The 16266-nt window shown below is 43.6% G+C and overlaps 1 protein-coding gene across 1 annotated transcript in view; it reads right to left on the minus strand.

Moving 5' to 3' along the window:
* Positions 1 to 345: 345 nt before the first annotated feature.
* The window catches only part of SMDT1 (single-pass membrane protein with aspartate rich tail 1), a 34673-nt gene continuing 18752 nt past the window's right edge, over positions 346 to 16266 (minus strand). The window contains exons 2-3 of the mRNA XM_068240212.1: positions 11732 to 11872; positions 346 to 517 (exon numbers count right to left, since the gene is read on the minus strand). Coding sequence (XP_068096313.1) covers positions 11735 to 11872 — 138 coding nt within the window. The 3' untranslated portion in view covers positions 346 to 517; positions 11732 to 11734. The remainder of the gene's footprint in view (positions 518 to 11731; positions 11873 to 16266) is intronic.

Genomic DNA, 16266 nt, shown 5'->3' on the forward strand with positions numbered 1-16266 from the left:
CTAAGTTTTCTCCTAGGTGATATTTTCACTGGTCATAAAATGCCTTTTAAGCCACCAGCAAGCAAGAAAATACTTAATTTGATAGTACCTTTTCACCAAATTTTGGGTCATTTTTCAATTGTAAAATGCTGGAAATTTAGTTTAAAGAGAAGATGAAAATGATCTCCTAGGAGATAACTCAAGTGAAAAAATTAATTGCATATGGACCACCAACTTTTTTTTTTTTTTTTTTTTTTTTAAATTTATCAGAATCCGGTTGTTCGCTGTGTCTTATGTGAAATTTGGATGACACTCCATTGATGCGGGAGATCCAACATATAAGGGAAAATAAAACTGGTTCATAAATTTAGGATTTAAATAAAGTATTTATTATGATTTTCCCAAACCCATGATATTGCACCACCACACTCAAAGTCACACAAGCCCTGTAAACAACATGCAGCAAATCAGTGGCTAGCATCACGAGAGACTTTTCAGTTGGTACCATCATTGCACATGGTCTTCAATAGAAAAATATCTGCAAAGATACAAAAGGAAAACATCAACTGCCAGTCAACAACTGGATGAATTTGTATAATAAAAACAGAGCGTTAGTGGCACAAGATCTGATAATAGCAGTACACGATTACTTTTTTTTGTAAGAATGTTAAAGGACCACTATCGCGAAAATCGTAAAATGTTAAATACTTGTAAACATATACAAATAAGAAGTATGTTGGCCGTCAATTTTCTCTTATGTTGCTGTCACTTACAGTAGGTAGTAGAAATCTGATAGAAAGACAGGTGTTGGACTAGTTATCTCCTCAGAGTTTTGTTTATTTTCAAAAGCACTCCGTGAATGACAGTTGCTCTGTCCAACTGTCAAAAAGAGTGCAGCAAGCAGGAAGGCTGGGCATCATCATTGCATAAATTATTTTCCAGGCATGTCTTTACAAAGAATAAAAGCCTTGCTGAGAATCCCCCATAAAGAGATGGACTAGTCCAGTGATCTGCAAACTTGGCTCTCCAGCTGTCAAGGAACTACAAGTCCCACAATACATTGCAGGAGTCTGACAGCCACAGTCCTGATTTATAAAGGCAAATGCATTGTGGGACTTTTAGTTCCTCAACAGCTTTAGAGCCACGTTTGCAGATCACTGGACTAGTCCAAAACCTGTCGGTTCTGTCAAATTTCTACTAGCAACAGCAACATAGGAGAAAAGTAATTTATGGCTCATTTTACTCTGGAAAAAACATACTTAGTATGTGTTTACGAGTATTTTAAAATTTTACAATTTTCGCGATAGTGGTCCTTTAAATTTTAGTAACCGTAAATAATGATAAACATTAAAAACGAAAATACTTTGCTTTCACATAATGTGAATCTTATAAATATTCTGCAAGTACTGAAGTCTACAGATTGTAATTTCTTCTAAACAAGACAACTCCTCTCATGGAGTTCCATCATCACCCAATTTCAGAGGAGGGCACTAAAGAGTGCAAGAACCTACAGAAGAGAGATGACCACTTGACTAAGATTTTTTTGTTAGAGCAGGAGTTGCATTTTCAGGTGTATTTTAGCCACACCAAGTCAAGCGGAAATGTGACAGGGAAGCAGAATGCTCACTCTGGCCTACCACCCCTCACAAGTGTTCTAAACTCGCAGCTGAACTCCGGTCCCTACCTTTCGTATCCCTACCTCTCCCTCTAGATTGTAAGCCTTCGGGCAGGGTCCTCCTCCTTTTGTGTCCGACCTGACCATGCACCTCCATTACTGTGCACCCATGCTATGCATTTGAGTGAACTCAACTTGCCTGATCTCCATGCTCCCACCCAGTGACTAAGCATTACCTTGTACACCTACTGTGCTGCGTGATCTGGTTTTTCTTGTTTTCCTGTATTGTCGAATTGCTATATGTCAACCCTAAATATTATCTGTAACCTAAACGAATGTCCAGCGCTGCGTAATATGTTGTCGCTTTTATAAATACAATAAATAATATTTAGTTAACACAGAGGCGCTCAGCGTTTAGGATACTGGCAGATGCTATTTACTCCTGTTATTGCCTGATGAAGCAGGTTTGTACCCTGTGAAACGTGTTGCACTTTATTTGGAGTATCCAATAAAATTGTTTTGACTGAAAATCCACAGTCGTATGTTCTGCTTGGAGGAGGTAAGTCCACCACTGCCTCCACTATTATCAAGATAGGTTTTTAAGTTTTTAGTGTTTTTTTTATCCTGTTGGCGCCTCTTTTCTTATTATCTCCAATATTCAGTATCAAAGTAAACCTGTAATGACAAAAACAGCCCCTGGGGGGTACTTACCTCGGAAGGGTAAGCCTCTGGATCTTAACAAGACTTCCCCGTCCTCTGTTGCAGTGCTTGTACCCCAGAACACTGGGGAGCTAAATGCTTACCTACGGCGATCCAGCGCATGCACAGTAGCGGCTTTCCGTTCAGGCGGAAATATTTCCACTGGAGCCCATCGGAAAGTCGCTAGTACGCCTGCGCTGGATTCTTGAAGGCAAATATTGCTGCTTCAGGGGAATTTTTTGGGGAGCCAGTGCTGTATCCCCGAGGCTACAGAGACTGGGGGAAGCCTCATTAGGATCCTACTCCATAGGGGCTTTTTTTTTTTTTTTTTTTTTTACTGGTATACTTTAACCACATAACGACCGCCCCCAGCCGATGGGCGGCGGCAAAGTCTGGGCCCAAACGACCGCAATACGCCCATCGGCGGGGGCGGCTGCGGGAGTGGCAATGCGGCGATCGCGTCATTCGTGACGCGATCAGCCGCCGGGGACTGGCTCCGCCCCCCGTTCGCCGTAACCCGCCGGCCGTTCGGAAGCGCCGGCGGGTTACTGGCATCCGGATCGCCGCTGCAACAGTGTATAATAGGCTTTGTAATGTATACAAAGCCTATTATACTGGCTGCCTCCTGCCCTGGTGGTCCCAGTGTCCGAGGGACCACCAGGGCAGGCTGCAGCCACCCTAGTCTGCACCAAACACACTGATTTCCCCCCCCCCTGCCCCCTGATCGCCCACAGCACCCCTCAGACCCCCCCCTGCCCACCCCCCAGACCACTGTTTGCACCCAGTCACCCTCCTAATCACCCATCAATCACTCCCTGTCACTATCTGTCAACGCTATTTTTTTTTTAAGTCCCTAATCTGCCCCCTACTCCCTCCTGATCACCCCCCACCCCTCAGATTCTCCCCAGACCCCCCCCCCCCCCGTGTACTGTATGCATCTATCCCCCCTGATCACCTGTCAATCACCTGTCAATCACCTGTCAATCACCTGTCAATCACCCGTCAATCACCCCCTGTCACTGCCACCCATCAATCAGCCCCTGATCTGCCCCTTGCGGGCAATCTGATCACCCCCCCACACCAATAGATCGCCCGCAGATCCGACATCAGATCACCTCCCAAATCCATTGTTTACATCTATTCTCTCCTCTAAACACCCACTAATTACCCATCAATCACCCCCTATCACCACCTGTCACTGTTACCCATCAGATTAGACCCTAATCTGCCCCTTGCGGGCACCCAATCACCTGCCCACACGCTCAGATTGCCCTCAGACCCCCCCCTTATCAATTCGCCCGTGCAATATTTACATCTGTTCTCCCCTGTAATAACCCACTGATTACCTGTCAATCACCCATCAATCACCCCCTGTCACTGCCACCCATCAATCACCCCCTGTCACTGCCACCCATCAATCAGCCCCTAACCTGCCCCTTGCGGGCAATCTGATCACCCACCCACACCAATAGATCGCCCGCAGATCCGACATCAGATCACCTCCCAAATCCATTGTTTACATCTATTCTCTCCTCTAAACACCCACTAATTACCCATCAATCACCCCCTATCACCACCTGTCACTGTTACCCATCAGATTAGACCCTAATCTGCCCCTTGCGGGCACCCAATCACCTGCCCACACGCTCAGATTGCCCTCAGACCCCCCCCTTATCAATTCGCCCGTGCAATATTTACATCTGTTCTCCCCTGTAATAACCCACTGATTACCTGTCAATCACCCATCAATCACCCCCTGTCACTGCCACCCATCAATCACCCCCTGTCACTGCCACCCATCAATCAGCCCCTAACCTGCCCCTTGCGGGCAATCTGATCACCCACCCACACCAATAGATCGCCCGCAGATCCGACATCAGATCACCTCCCAAATCCATTGTTTACATCTATTCTCTCCTCTAAACACCCACTAATTACCCATCAATCACCCCCTATCACCACCTGTCACTGTTACCCATCAGATTAGACCCTAATCTGCCCCTTGCGGGCACCCAATCACCCGCCCACACCTCAGAACGCCCTCAGACCCCAGCCCTGATCACCTCGCCAGTGCATTGCTTGCATCTATTTCCCCCCTCTAATCACACCTTGAGACACCCATCAATCACCTCCTGTCACCCCCTAGCACACCTACCCATCAGATCAGGCCCTAATTTGCCCCGTGTGGGCTCCTGATCACTCGGCCAAACCCTCAGATCCCCCTCAGACCCCCTTCCGATCACCTCCCCAGTGCATTGATTGCATCTATTTTCCCCTCTAACCGCCCCCTGAGACACCCATCAATCACCTCCTGTCACCCCCCTAGCACTCCTATCCATCAGATCAGGCCCAATACATCCTGTCATCTAAGAGGCCACCCTGCTTATGACCGATTCCACAAAATTTGCCCCCTCATAGACCACCTGTCATCAAAATTTGCAGATGCTTATACCCCTGAACAGTCATTTTGAGAAATTTGGTTTCCAGACTACTCACAGTTTTGGGCCCGTAAAATGCCAGGGCAGTATAGGAACCCCACAAGTGACCCCATTTTAGAAAGAAGACACCCCAAGGTATTCTGTTAGGTGTATGATGAGTTCATAGAATATTTTATTTTTTGTCAAAAGTTAGCGGAAATTGGATTGTTATTGTTTTTTTCACAAAGTGTCATTTTTCACTAACTTGTGAGAAAAAATAAAATCTTCTATGAACTCACCATACCCCTAACGGAATACCTTGGGGTGTCTTCTTTCTAAAATGGGGTCACTTGTGGGGTTCCTATACTGCCCTGGCATTTTAGGGGCCCTAAACCGTGAGGAGTAGTCTAGAAAACAAATGCCTCAAAATGACCTGTGAATAGGACGTTGGGCCCCTTAGCGCACCTAGGCTGCAAAAAAGTGTCACACATGTGGTATCGCCATACTCAGGAGAAGTAGTATAATGTGTTTTGTGGTGTATTTTTACACATACCCATGCTGGGTGGGAGAAATCTCTCTGTAAATGGACAATTGTGTGTAAAAAAAATCAAAAATGTGTCATTTACAGAGATATTTCTCCCACCCAGCATGGTTATATGTAAAAATACACCACAAAACACATTATACTACTTCTTCTGAGTACGGCGATACCACATGTGTGACACTTTTTTGCAGCCTAACTGTGCTAAGGGGCCCAAAGTCCAATGAGTACCTTTAGGATTTCACAGGTCATTTTGAGACATTTGGGTTCAAGACTACTCCTCACGGTTTAGGGCCCCTAAAATGCCAGGGCAGTATAGGAACCCCACAAGTGACCCCATTTTAGAAAGAAGACACCCCAAGGTATTCTTTTAGGTGTATGATGAGTTCATAGAAGATTTTATTTTTTGTCACAAGTTAGCGGAAATTGATATGTATTGTTTTTTTTTTCACAAAGTGTCATTTTCCGCTAACTTGTGACAAAAAAAAAATCTTCTATGAACTCACCATACTCCTAACAGAATACCTTGGGGTGTCTTCTTTCTAAAATGGGGTCACTTGTGGGGTTCCTATACTGCCCTGGCATTTTAGGGGCCCTAAACCGTGAGGAGTAGTCTAGAATCCAAATGCCTCAAAATGACCTGTGAATAGGACGTTAGGCCCCTTAGCGCACCTAGGTTGCAAAAAAGTGTCACACATGTGGTATCGCCGTACTCAGAAGAAGTAGTATAATGTGTTTTGGGGTGTATTTTTATACATACCCATGCTGGGTGGGAGAAATCTCTCTGTAAATGGACAATTGTGTGTAAAAAAAATCAAATAATTGTCATTTACAGAGATATTTCTCCCACCCAGCATGGGTATGTGTAAAAATACACCCCAAAACACATTATACTACTTCTCCTGAGTACGGCGGTACCACATGTGTGGCACTTTTTTGCACCCTAAGTGCGCTAAGGGGCCCAAAGTCCAATGAGTACCTTTAGGATTTCACAGGTCATTTTGCCACATTTGGTTTCAAGACTACTCCTCACGGTTTAGGGCCCCTAAAATGCCAGGGCAGTATAGGAACCCCACAAATGACTCCATTTTAGAAAGAAGACACCCCAAGGTATTCCGTTAGGAGAATGGCGAGTTCATAGAAGATTTTATTTTTTGTCACAAGTTAGCGGAAAATGACACTTTGTGAAAAAAAACAATTACAATCAATTTCCGCTAACTTGTGACAAAAAAAAAAAATCTTCTATGAACTCACCATACATCTAACGGAATACCTTGGGGTGTCTTCTTTCTAAAATGGGGTAATTTGTGGGGTTCCTATACTGTCCTGGCATTTTAGGGGCCCTAAACCGTGAGGAGTAGTCTTGAAACGAAATTTCTCAAAATGACCTGTGAAATCCTAAAGGTACTCATTGGACTTTGGGCCCCTTAGCGCAGTTAGGGTGCAAAAAAGTGCCACACATGTGGTATCGCCGTACTCAGGAGAAGTAGTATAATGTGTTTTGGGGTGTATTTTTCCACATACCCATGCTGAGTGGGAGAAATATCTCTATAAATAGACAATTGTGTGTAAAAAAAATAAAAAAATTGTCATTTACGGAGATATTTCTCCCACCCAGCATGTGTATGTGTAAAAATACACCCCAAAACACATTATACTACTTTTCCTGAGTACGGCAATACCACATGTGTGGCACTTTTTTGCGGCCTAACTGCGCTAAGGGGCCCAAAGTCCAATGAGCATCTTTAGGCTTTACAGGGGTGCTTACAATTAGGCACCCCCCAAATGCCAGGACAGTAAACACACCCCACAAATGACCCCATTCTGGAAAGTAGACACTTCAAGGTATTCAGAGAGGAGCATAGTGAGTCCGTGGCAGATTTCATTTTTTTTTGTCGCAAGTTAGAAGAAATGGAAACTTTTTTTTTTTTTTTTTTTTGTCACAAACTGTCATTTTCCGCTAACTTGTGACAAAAAATAAAATCTTCTATGAACTCACCATGCCTCTCACTGAATACTTTGGGATGTCTTCTTTCCAAAATGGGGTCATTTGGGGGGTATTTGTACTATCCTGGAATTTTAGCCCCTCATGAAACATGACAGGTGCGCAGAAAAGTCAGAGATGCTTGAAAATGGGAAAATTCACTTTTGGCACCATAGTTTGTAAACGCTATAACTTTTACCCAATCCAATAAATATACACTGAATGTTTTTTTTTTTATCAAAGACATGTAGCAGAATAACTTTCGCGCTCAAATGTATAGGAAATTTTACTTTATTTGAAAAATGTCAGCACAGAAAGTTAAAAAAGTCATTTTTTTGACAAAATTCATGTCTTTTTTGATGAATATAATAAAAAGTAAAACTCGCAGCAGCAATCAAATAGCATCAAAAGAAAGCTGTATTAGTGACAAGAAAAGGAGGTAAAATTCATTTAGGTGGTAGGTTTTATGACCGAGCAATAAACCGTGAAAGCTGCAGTGGTCTGAATGGAGAAAAAGGCTCTGGTCCTTAAGGGGCGAAAAGACTGTGGTCCCGAAGTGGTTAAATAGACATGATTTCTCAGCTTGGTAATACCAGATCATGATGAAGCGTGCCAAGAAAATTAGTGGTTGTGTGAAAAGTGGTTTTATTAAGAATTGTGGTTGCAAGTAGAATTAGGACTTCTTTCCTTTCAATGGGTGTGCCTGCATGAGACTAATCACACAACTAATTCTAGCAGATCCCATTATATTTCAATATGATCCAGGTAAGGACGTAAATATCCTACCAAATGTATTTTATTTTTTTTAAATCCAGTCCAAATGTACTGGATCACTTATGACACATTCCTACTAGAGTTGCTTGGAGAACTCGAGAAAGGCCTTAGTAAATAAGGATGCATATACAGTACAGACCAAAAGTTTGGACACACCTCATTCAAACAGTTTTCTTTATTTTCATGACTATGAACATTGTAGATTCACACTGAAGGCATCCAAACTATGAATTAACACAGGTGGAAGTACAGTACATAACCAAAAAGTGTAAAACAACTGAAAATATGTCATATTCTAGGTTCTTCAAAGTAGCCACCTTTTGCTTTGATTACTGCTTTGCACACTCTTGGCATTATCTTGATGAGCTTCAAGAGGTAGTCACCTGAAATGGTCTTCCAACAGTCTTGAAGGAGTTCCCAGAGATGCTTAGCACGTGTTGGCCCTTTTGCCTTCACTCTGCGGTCCAGCTCACCCCAAACCATCTTGATTGGGTCAGGTCTGGTGACTGTGGTGGCTGGCGCAGCACCTCATCACTCATTCCTGGTCAAATAGCCCTTACACAGCCTGGAGGTGCGTTTGGGGTCATTGTCCTGTTGAAAAATAAATGGTGGTCCAACTAAATGCAAACCGAATGGAATAGCATGCCGCTGCAAGATGCTGTGGTAGCCATGCTGGTTCATTATGCCTTCAATTTTGAATAAATCCCCAACCGTGTCACCAGCAAAGCACCCCGACACCATCACACCTCCTCCTCCATGCTTCACAGTGGGAACCAGGCATGTAGAGTCCATCAGTTCACCTTTTCTGCATAGTAGTTTACGTCTACTGTAATATTCAGGATCACTTCCAGAAGATGGACTGCAGCCATAATGTGCACAAAATACAGTTTATTTTTTGTCAGTGTGTCAGACTCCCATCCAGCGGTAATTATACAAAAAAATTACTTTTTGACAGCAAGCAAACAAGTAACCAATCACAAATTTGCTGGAGTAAAAAAAAAACAAAAACAAAAACAAAAAAAACAGCAACATTCAAGCATGTGATCAATTTAATCAGGTCATAGATATGCAAGTCATGATCATGTGCTGAAATAGGATGTGATCACAGCAAACCAGAACTTTGCAAATCTGATCAAACAAATCACATATTTCTACATGAGTTCTCCTAGAAATGTCCATCACTAGTAGAGAGCTACAATCGATTATTAAACGATGTGTCCACAAAGTCTATGGTGGATGTAGGCACTCTGCCTACATTCACCATTGTTTAATGATCTGATCGCTTACCGTAATATTCATAGTCTTTTTCATCACTTCGTGTGGATATTTTTAAGGCTAGATCGCGGTACAATCTTATTCATTGGCCGTTACACACAATCTATCTTTCTGTGTGCACATAGCTTAACCATAAAGTGAAACCCAATGCTGCTGTACTATGCCAAACTTTTTTCCCCAGCATCCTGCCTGTCTTAAAAGCACCACAATTTAAACATCGGAAAATATGCGCTTGACTGAGACCATCTACCAGGCAAGTCAATCAGTGACGCCTTTAGGGCTGGAACCCACAGGAGCGCTTTTAGCAGCGTTTTGGCAGCACTGCGATACGCTAGCAGTTTGCCAAAACGCTGTGCTAATGTTAATGGATGGGGCAACTTCCACAGGAGCGTTTGCGTTTCTCAGAAACGCAAACGCAGGACCTGCAGCATTTTGGGAGCGTTAGCGCTTCAATGTAAAGTATTGAAACGCTAGTGGAAACGCTCAGCAAAACCTAAACTGAGCGGTTCTGCTAGCGTTTTGCGGTGCAGCGCAATGTAACAAAATGAAAAATTATTCACACGACCAATCAGGATAAAACCGCAAACCGCAAAACGCTACGCACCCGCTGGGCAAAAAAATACAATGTTGCAAAACGCGACCGCAAACGCGCATGAATCCGCTTGCAAACCGCTGTTACAAATTGCTAGCGGTTGCGTTTAGCGTTTGCGGTTTGCAGTGGGTTCCAGGCCTTAAAGAGTACCCGAGCCGAATCTGAGGTACAAAATCAGATACTTACCTTAAAAGAGTGAAGCCTCAAGATCCTATTGAGGCTTCCCTCCCTGCTCTGATGTCCCCCGTCGCAGAGCGCAGCCCCCGGAAGATTAGCGACAAGGCCACGCTATAGGAAGAGGAGTTGCATGTAAAACGGAGCTTTGCTGAGCAACGGGGTACGTTTGAGTAGTGAGGGAAGCCTCAAAAGGATCCTGATGATCCTCTTAATGTAAATAACTGATTTTGATCCTGAGCTTTGACCCAGGCAACTGAAGTGAGAGGGATAAGGAAGCGGTCATATTTATTTCCTTATAAACAATACCAGTTACCTGGCAGCCCTGCAGGTCTATGTGGCTGCAGTAGTGTCTGAATCACACTAGAAACAAGCACGTAGCTAATCTTGTCAGATCTGACAATGTCTGAAACATCTGATCTGCTGCATGCTTGTTCAGGGTCCAAAAGTATTAGGAGGCAGAGGATCAGCAGGTTAGCCAGGCAACTGGTAATGTTTATAATTAAATTTGGCAGCCTCCAGATACCTCTCGCTTCAGGTTGTCCTTTATCCGTTTGCCGTCTACCTAATGCAGATTAGCGGCAGCAGGGAATCTCTGTTGTTCCTTCGCATCACCATATGGCGTCATTCCGCTGAGGAGAGAGATTTGATGGAAGCTCTCCCATCAGTAAACACAGTGGGCCCAAGCCCCCAGGCAGGCTGTTTTTTTAGTATCAAATGATTTTACATTTATATAGTGCTGACCTCTTACGCAGCGCTGCAAAGTATAGTCATGTCACTTAATTGTCCTTCCGGAGGGGCTCACAATTTAATCCCTGCCAAAGCCATATCTCTATGTATTAGTAGTGTAGTGTTTGGATCATAGTCTGGGGACAATTAACTTATCTATAGGTTTGTTATTTTTTTTTGTATTAAAAAACGAAAGCAGCAGCAGCAATAATCAAATAGCACCAAATTAAAGCTCTATTTGTGAGATGAAAGGGGAGGTAAAATTAATTTGGGTGGCAAGTTGTATGACCGAGCAATAAACCGTTAAGTTGTAAAGTGCAGAACTGTAAAAATAAACCTCTGGTCCTCAAGTGGTTAAAGTCTGAAGTGTAACAGAAACACAACAAAGAACAGATACTCAGTACCTTACCGTTCTCGATTCCCTGCAGACTTCTTGTTTTAAATCTCCAGCCGCGGGAGACTCTAGCAGTCTTTGGAAGCACTCGTGCTTCAGAAGACCGGCGGCTCTGTACTGCGTGTGCACCAGAGACATGCACAGTACGGAGCAGCCAGTCTTTAAAAGCCTGAGTGCTTCCGAAGACTGCCGAAGTCACCCCAACACAGAAGATGGCAGTTCACGACCAATTGGTCGTGAACTGCTAACGGGGAGCCTGCAAGGGAACGCGGAGACCAGCAGGAGAACTGGAATGCTCTATAGGACCCAGAGCCTCCAACTCTTTAGGTAAGTATCTGCTTTATATTTTTAAAATGGCTTCAGTGCCACTTTAAGGAGGTGGGGGTCCGTTGTACACCAGCATGTGTACAAGACAAATGGTTTGAGAAGATTTCTGTCTCATGCTGGGGAAGTCTCTAGTGCAGAAATTGACAGAGAAGGTGATTCTAAGGAGGTACTTTTAAAAAGGATTTATTTGAGAATATAAACATTTGTGTAAAAAAAATAAAATTTATTTACCTCTCAATCATCGTCATCATCATCCTCTGGAACAAAAATGTCATGCTCTTCTAGTAAGGCAGCAAAGTTTTTGCTGATGAGCGTTCCCAAGTATAGGAATGGAACCACTACACTGAAGACTCTTAGCAGACCAAAACTTACCTAGAAAGGAAGCAGAAAAAAAAAAAAAAACAAAAAAAAAACTTAAATATATACATGTACATATTTTCTCATCAAATATAAAAAAAAAAAAAAAAAAAGTAATTTCTCAACATTACCATTGATTAAGATAGCACAAATGCTGCACTGATAAAATATTATTTTGCATGTAAAGCTTGTAAGTTTACAAAACACTGCCAAAATGAACCATATAATTCTCTGATGAGGTTAATTTGTCAATAAAAAAAAAACGCAACATGTGTGACCAGTTAGACTGCATCTGCAAAAGGGATACAGCACTGCATCTGTACAGACAGTCTCTACCCTACAATATACACAGCCAGTCCTGCACCAACGCTGCTCCTGTCACCTGACATGAAAGCTCAACAGCCTCGTCCATCTCCCTGTGTGAGCTAGACAGACTAGGTGAATTATGCTTCTTTCAGATGGCTAAACTGCACACTTATCAGGTAGGGCAGCCTCTTCTCTGACGGACACAAGTGCTTTTCAAGTGCAATTTAATGCAGATGAATGGCAGTGTTTTGTAAGCCCACTCATGCCAGCGTTTGCCATGTGGTGGGGTTAACCGACTGCATGGCGTAATGTTTGAGGGCAGCAGTGGCCATGCTCACTTGTGGCTCAATATGGTGTCTGCCTCTCTCCTGCTTATTCCAAGTGCTACAAAGCATATGAGCAGCTGAGAGGTAGTGAATTCTCTGCTTTAGCCTCCCATGTTAAAAAGAGGCCTTACAGCACATCTCAAGTGTGCCAAAACTTTTACTGTACAAGTCTGGTGTGCGAGAGGACTTACTACTGTCCATGTTACATAGTTCTATAGTTATTTTGGTCGAAAAAAGACATACATCCATAGAGTTCAACCAGAGAGCAAAGTACAACACCAGCCTGCTCCCTCACATATCCCTGTTGATCGAGAGGAAGGCGAAAAAAACCCTTACAAGGCATGGTCCAATTAGCCCCAAAAAGGGAAAAAAAAAACCTTCCCGACTCCAGATGGCAATCAGATAACATCCCTGGATCTACATCATTGGGCATTACCTAGTAATTGTAACCATGGATGTCTTTCAACGCAAGGAAAGCATCTAAGCCCCCTTTAAATGCAGGTATAGAGTTTGCCATAACGACTTCCTGTGGCAATGCATTCCACATCTTAATCACCCTTACTGTAAAGAACCCTTACCTATAATGGCTAAAACGTTTTTTCCTCCATGCGCAGATCATGTCCTCTAGTCCTCTGAGAAGGCCCAGGGACAAAAAGCTCAATCGCCAAGCTATTATATTTCCCTCTGATGTATTTATACATGTTAATTAGATCCCCTCTAAGGCGTCTTTTCTCTAGACTAAACCCAATTTATCTAACCTTTCTTGGTAAGTGAGACCTTCCATCCTGTTACAGAAGATTGTCGTCAGGGTCTCTTCCGCTCCTGGAAGTTCACAAGAACAAGCGATTGTGAATTGTGCGTGCACAATAAAAGAGCGTTTGCGCACTTCGTGCTTGAGCAGTTCTTTTTACTGAGGTAGCGCAATTCAGCACAGTTCAAAAACAATGTACGGCCAAAAGTGTATCCTGGAGATCATTTGTCTGATGGGCCAGTTAAATATTAAAGGGGTCGGGAATGGACAACCTTGGTCCTGCTGATCATTTTAGTTGCAGAAGTGTCCAAATCCTACACCTGAAACAAGCCTCTAATACTTTTAGCCATAGACCCTGAACAAGCATTAGCTAATGGTTGTTCAGGCTCTTTGGCTAAAAGTATTAGAGGCAGAGGATCAGCAGGACTTCCATGCAATTGGCATAGTCTAAAAATGAAATCAATAAGGGGAGGCTCCATTTCCCTCTCACTTCAGATTACCGTTAAGGTGTCCGTTTACATATTTGTACTAATTTAAATATCTACTTCCTGTCCAGGCAGAGTGGAAGGGGGTTGCTTTTTTTCAGGGGTGCTGCCCTGGAAATAGACGCTAGTTTAAAGGCCTGTACACACGCTTGATTACAGTTGGCTGATGCAGCCGATAACAACTGCCTCTGCCGATAATCTGGCATGTGTACACAGTAGCCCCCGACTGACCAGCGATCCACAAGGTAGACTGACTGGGATGAGCAACGCCCAATAGCTTTGCAGACATCTAAATTTGTGTCGCTATGTGTGCCCCTCCGCATTGCAACAGAATGCATCAGCCTGTAGGCAAACTACACATTTGTACAGTCTCTGCCTGTCAGGAACCGGCCCCGCGGCAAGCCTGCAGATATAGTTCCCGACTGCGGGTTTGACCAGATCGAGAGGGGGAAGCAGCCTTAGTCGAGCTAATACAAGGCTGTGACCACTCAGAACACTTCAGTGTAGCTGTTGCTAGACACTTCCACTCTGCTGTCGAGTGATCTGCACGCAATCCGCGTTTTCGTATTTGGGTCAGCTTTGCGCTTTAGGCCAAATACGGAAACGCCACGCGCACACAGTACAATCGTACAGAAGCAAGGCCCAATCAGGCACTGAATCTTGTAATGCAAGTTACACTGCAGTCTCTAGGCTATGAGCGTTAGCTTAGTACAGCAGAAGTCAAACTTATTAAATAACGATTTAATATTCCAGAAAAAAGTGGAACAATGCAGAAAATAATATATACAAAAGATTTACAGAAAACAAAGTAAAAATTACAAAATAAAAGTTACAAAGATACACAAGGCCACTTCTATAGTCCGCAGTGTGGTCTGGGGGTATTTAATGTTCAGTCCCAAAACTAATGCAATCTCTCAGATTGTCATATCCTTTTTGTGATATGCGACCGTCAAAGCTTTCCTGTTTTTACACATAGACTTCAAAACACTTCACACACTTCCAGTAGGCTGTCATATGTAGACTTCAAACATTCCTGTGTTAGCTTCCACTGTCCAGACTCATTTTAGTCTGGATTGTATTTTGGCTTGTTTACATATACACAAAGATCAAAGCAATGCAACACCTTTGCAGGATGCCGGACAAAAGAGGGGCTCGTTATCTAATTACCTCTTTCCTTGCTGGGAGCACAGATTACCGGTGACAAAGAGTATACATATGAGACAGTATTCAGACCAAAAGGGTAGCTATTCAGACCAAAGGGTAGCCGATCACCTGTATAGGCTTCAAAGCAACTGTCTGATTAAGTGTTTCCTAATTAGAAGCAGACAATGGTAGCTTCTCCTGCTAGACAATGAATGTAGAGTTAAAGGGAACCAGAGGCCCCAGAAAAAAAGCTGTTATACATACCTGGGGCTTCCTCCAGCCCCATACGCACGGATCGCTCCCACGCCGCCGTCCTCCGCTTCCTGTATCCGGCGGTACCGGGTCTCGCCGTTTCGGCCAGTCGGCGGCAGGACGCGGCCAATTGTCCGCATCACAGGGGCTCCCGGCATACACTTACGCGTGCAGCTGCATACTGAGCAGCCGCACGCGTAAGGGTATGGAGGGAGCCCCTGCTCATGCGGACAATTGGCCGCGTCCGCCGGAAGTGACGGGACCCGCTACCGCTGATACAGGAAGCGGTGGACGGCGGTGTGGGAGCGATCCGTGAGTATTGGGCTGGAAGAAGCCCCAGGTATGTATAAAAGCTTTTTCTGTTTTTAAACAGAGTTCCTCTCTGGTTCCCTTTAATTTACATTTACATACAGGAACTCACATGAAGCTTGCTGGCAGACTGGCATACATACACATATGAAAGATAAATCACAGATGAAAAAAAAGGGCTTCCACGAGATACAACATGGCTGCTATGTTCTGCATATTACCGTACATATCACCACAATATATCATCACACTGCCCAGCGATGTTTCCTGAGGCATCAGATCCCAATCGCCGTCGGGTGACATCCTTCTAGTGTGTACAGCCCATAAGTGGTGCACTTTAAATCATTGATTAGCTAAGTTTTGTATCTAATCCAGAGTACAGTTGTTTTTTTAAATTTGTATTCAATTTGCATCAGGGCTGTGGAGTCGGAGTTGCAGTCGGTGGTTTCATAAACTGAGGAGATGAAAATAAAAATTGTGTTTAAAAAAATAAAAATAAACTGAGGAGTCGTGAGTCGGATTTTTGTACCAAATCCTTAGTTCTGGTAAGCATTAGACTAAGGAGTCAGAGTCGAGGAGTCATTTTGGGTACCTGGAGTCAGAGGTTTCAAAAACTGAGTCGGATGATTTTTGTACCGACTCCACAGCCCTGATTCGCATAAAACAATGGTGATTTTGAACTTTATGAATTTAGATTTAAATACACATCACAGAGACCATGAATTGATTGTGTTGTGTAGAACAGTTTTCATTTGTGAGACACCTGTCCTTATACGCAGCATGCCATTCCTTTCAACCCACAAGATATGGTGATATCCATAACATTTACCTGTGCAG

The sequence above is a fragment of the Hyperolius riggenbachi genome, chromosome 6 (assembly GCF_040937935.1).
Source record: "Hyperolius riggenbachi isolate aHypRig1 chromosome 6, aHypRig1.pri, whole genome shotgun sequence".
Taxonomy (NCBI): Eukaryota; Metazoa; Chordata; class Amphibia; order Anura; family Hyperoliidae; genus Hyperolius; species Hyperolius riggenbachi.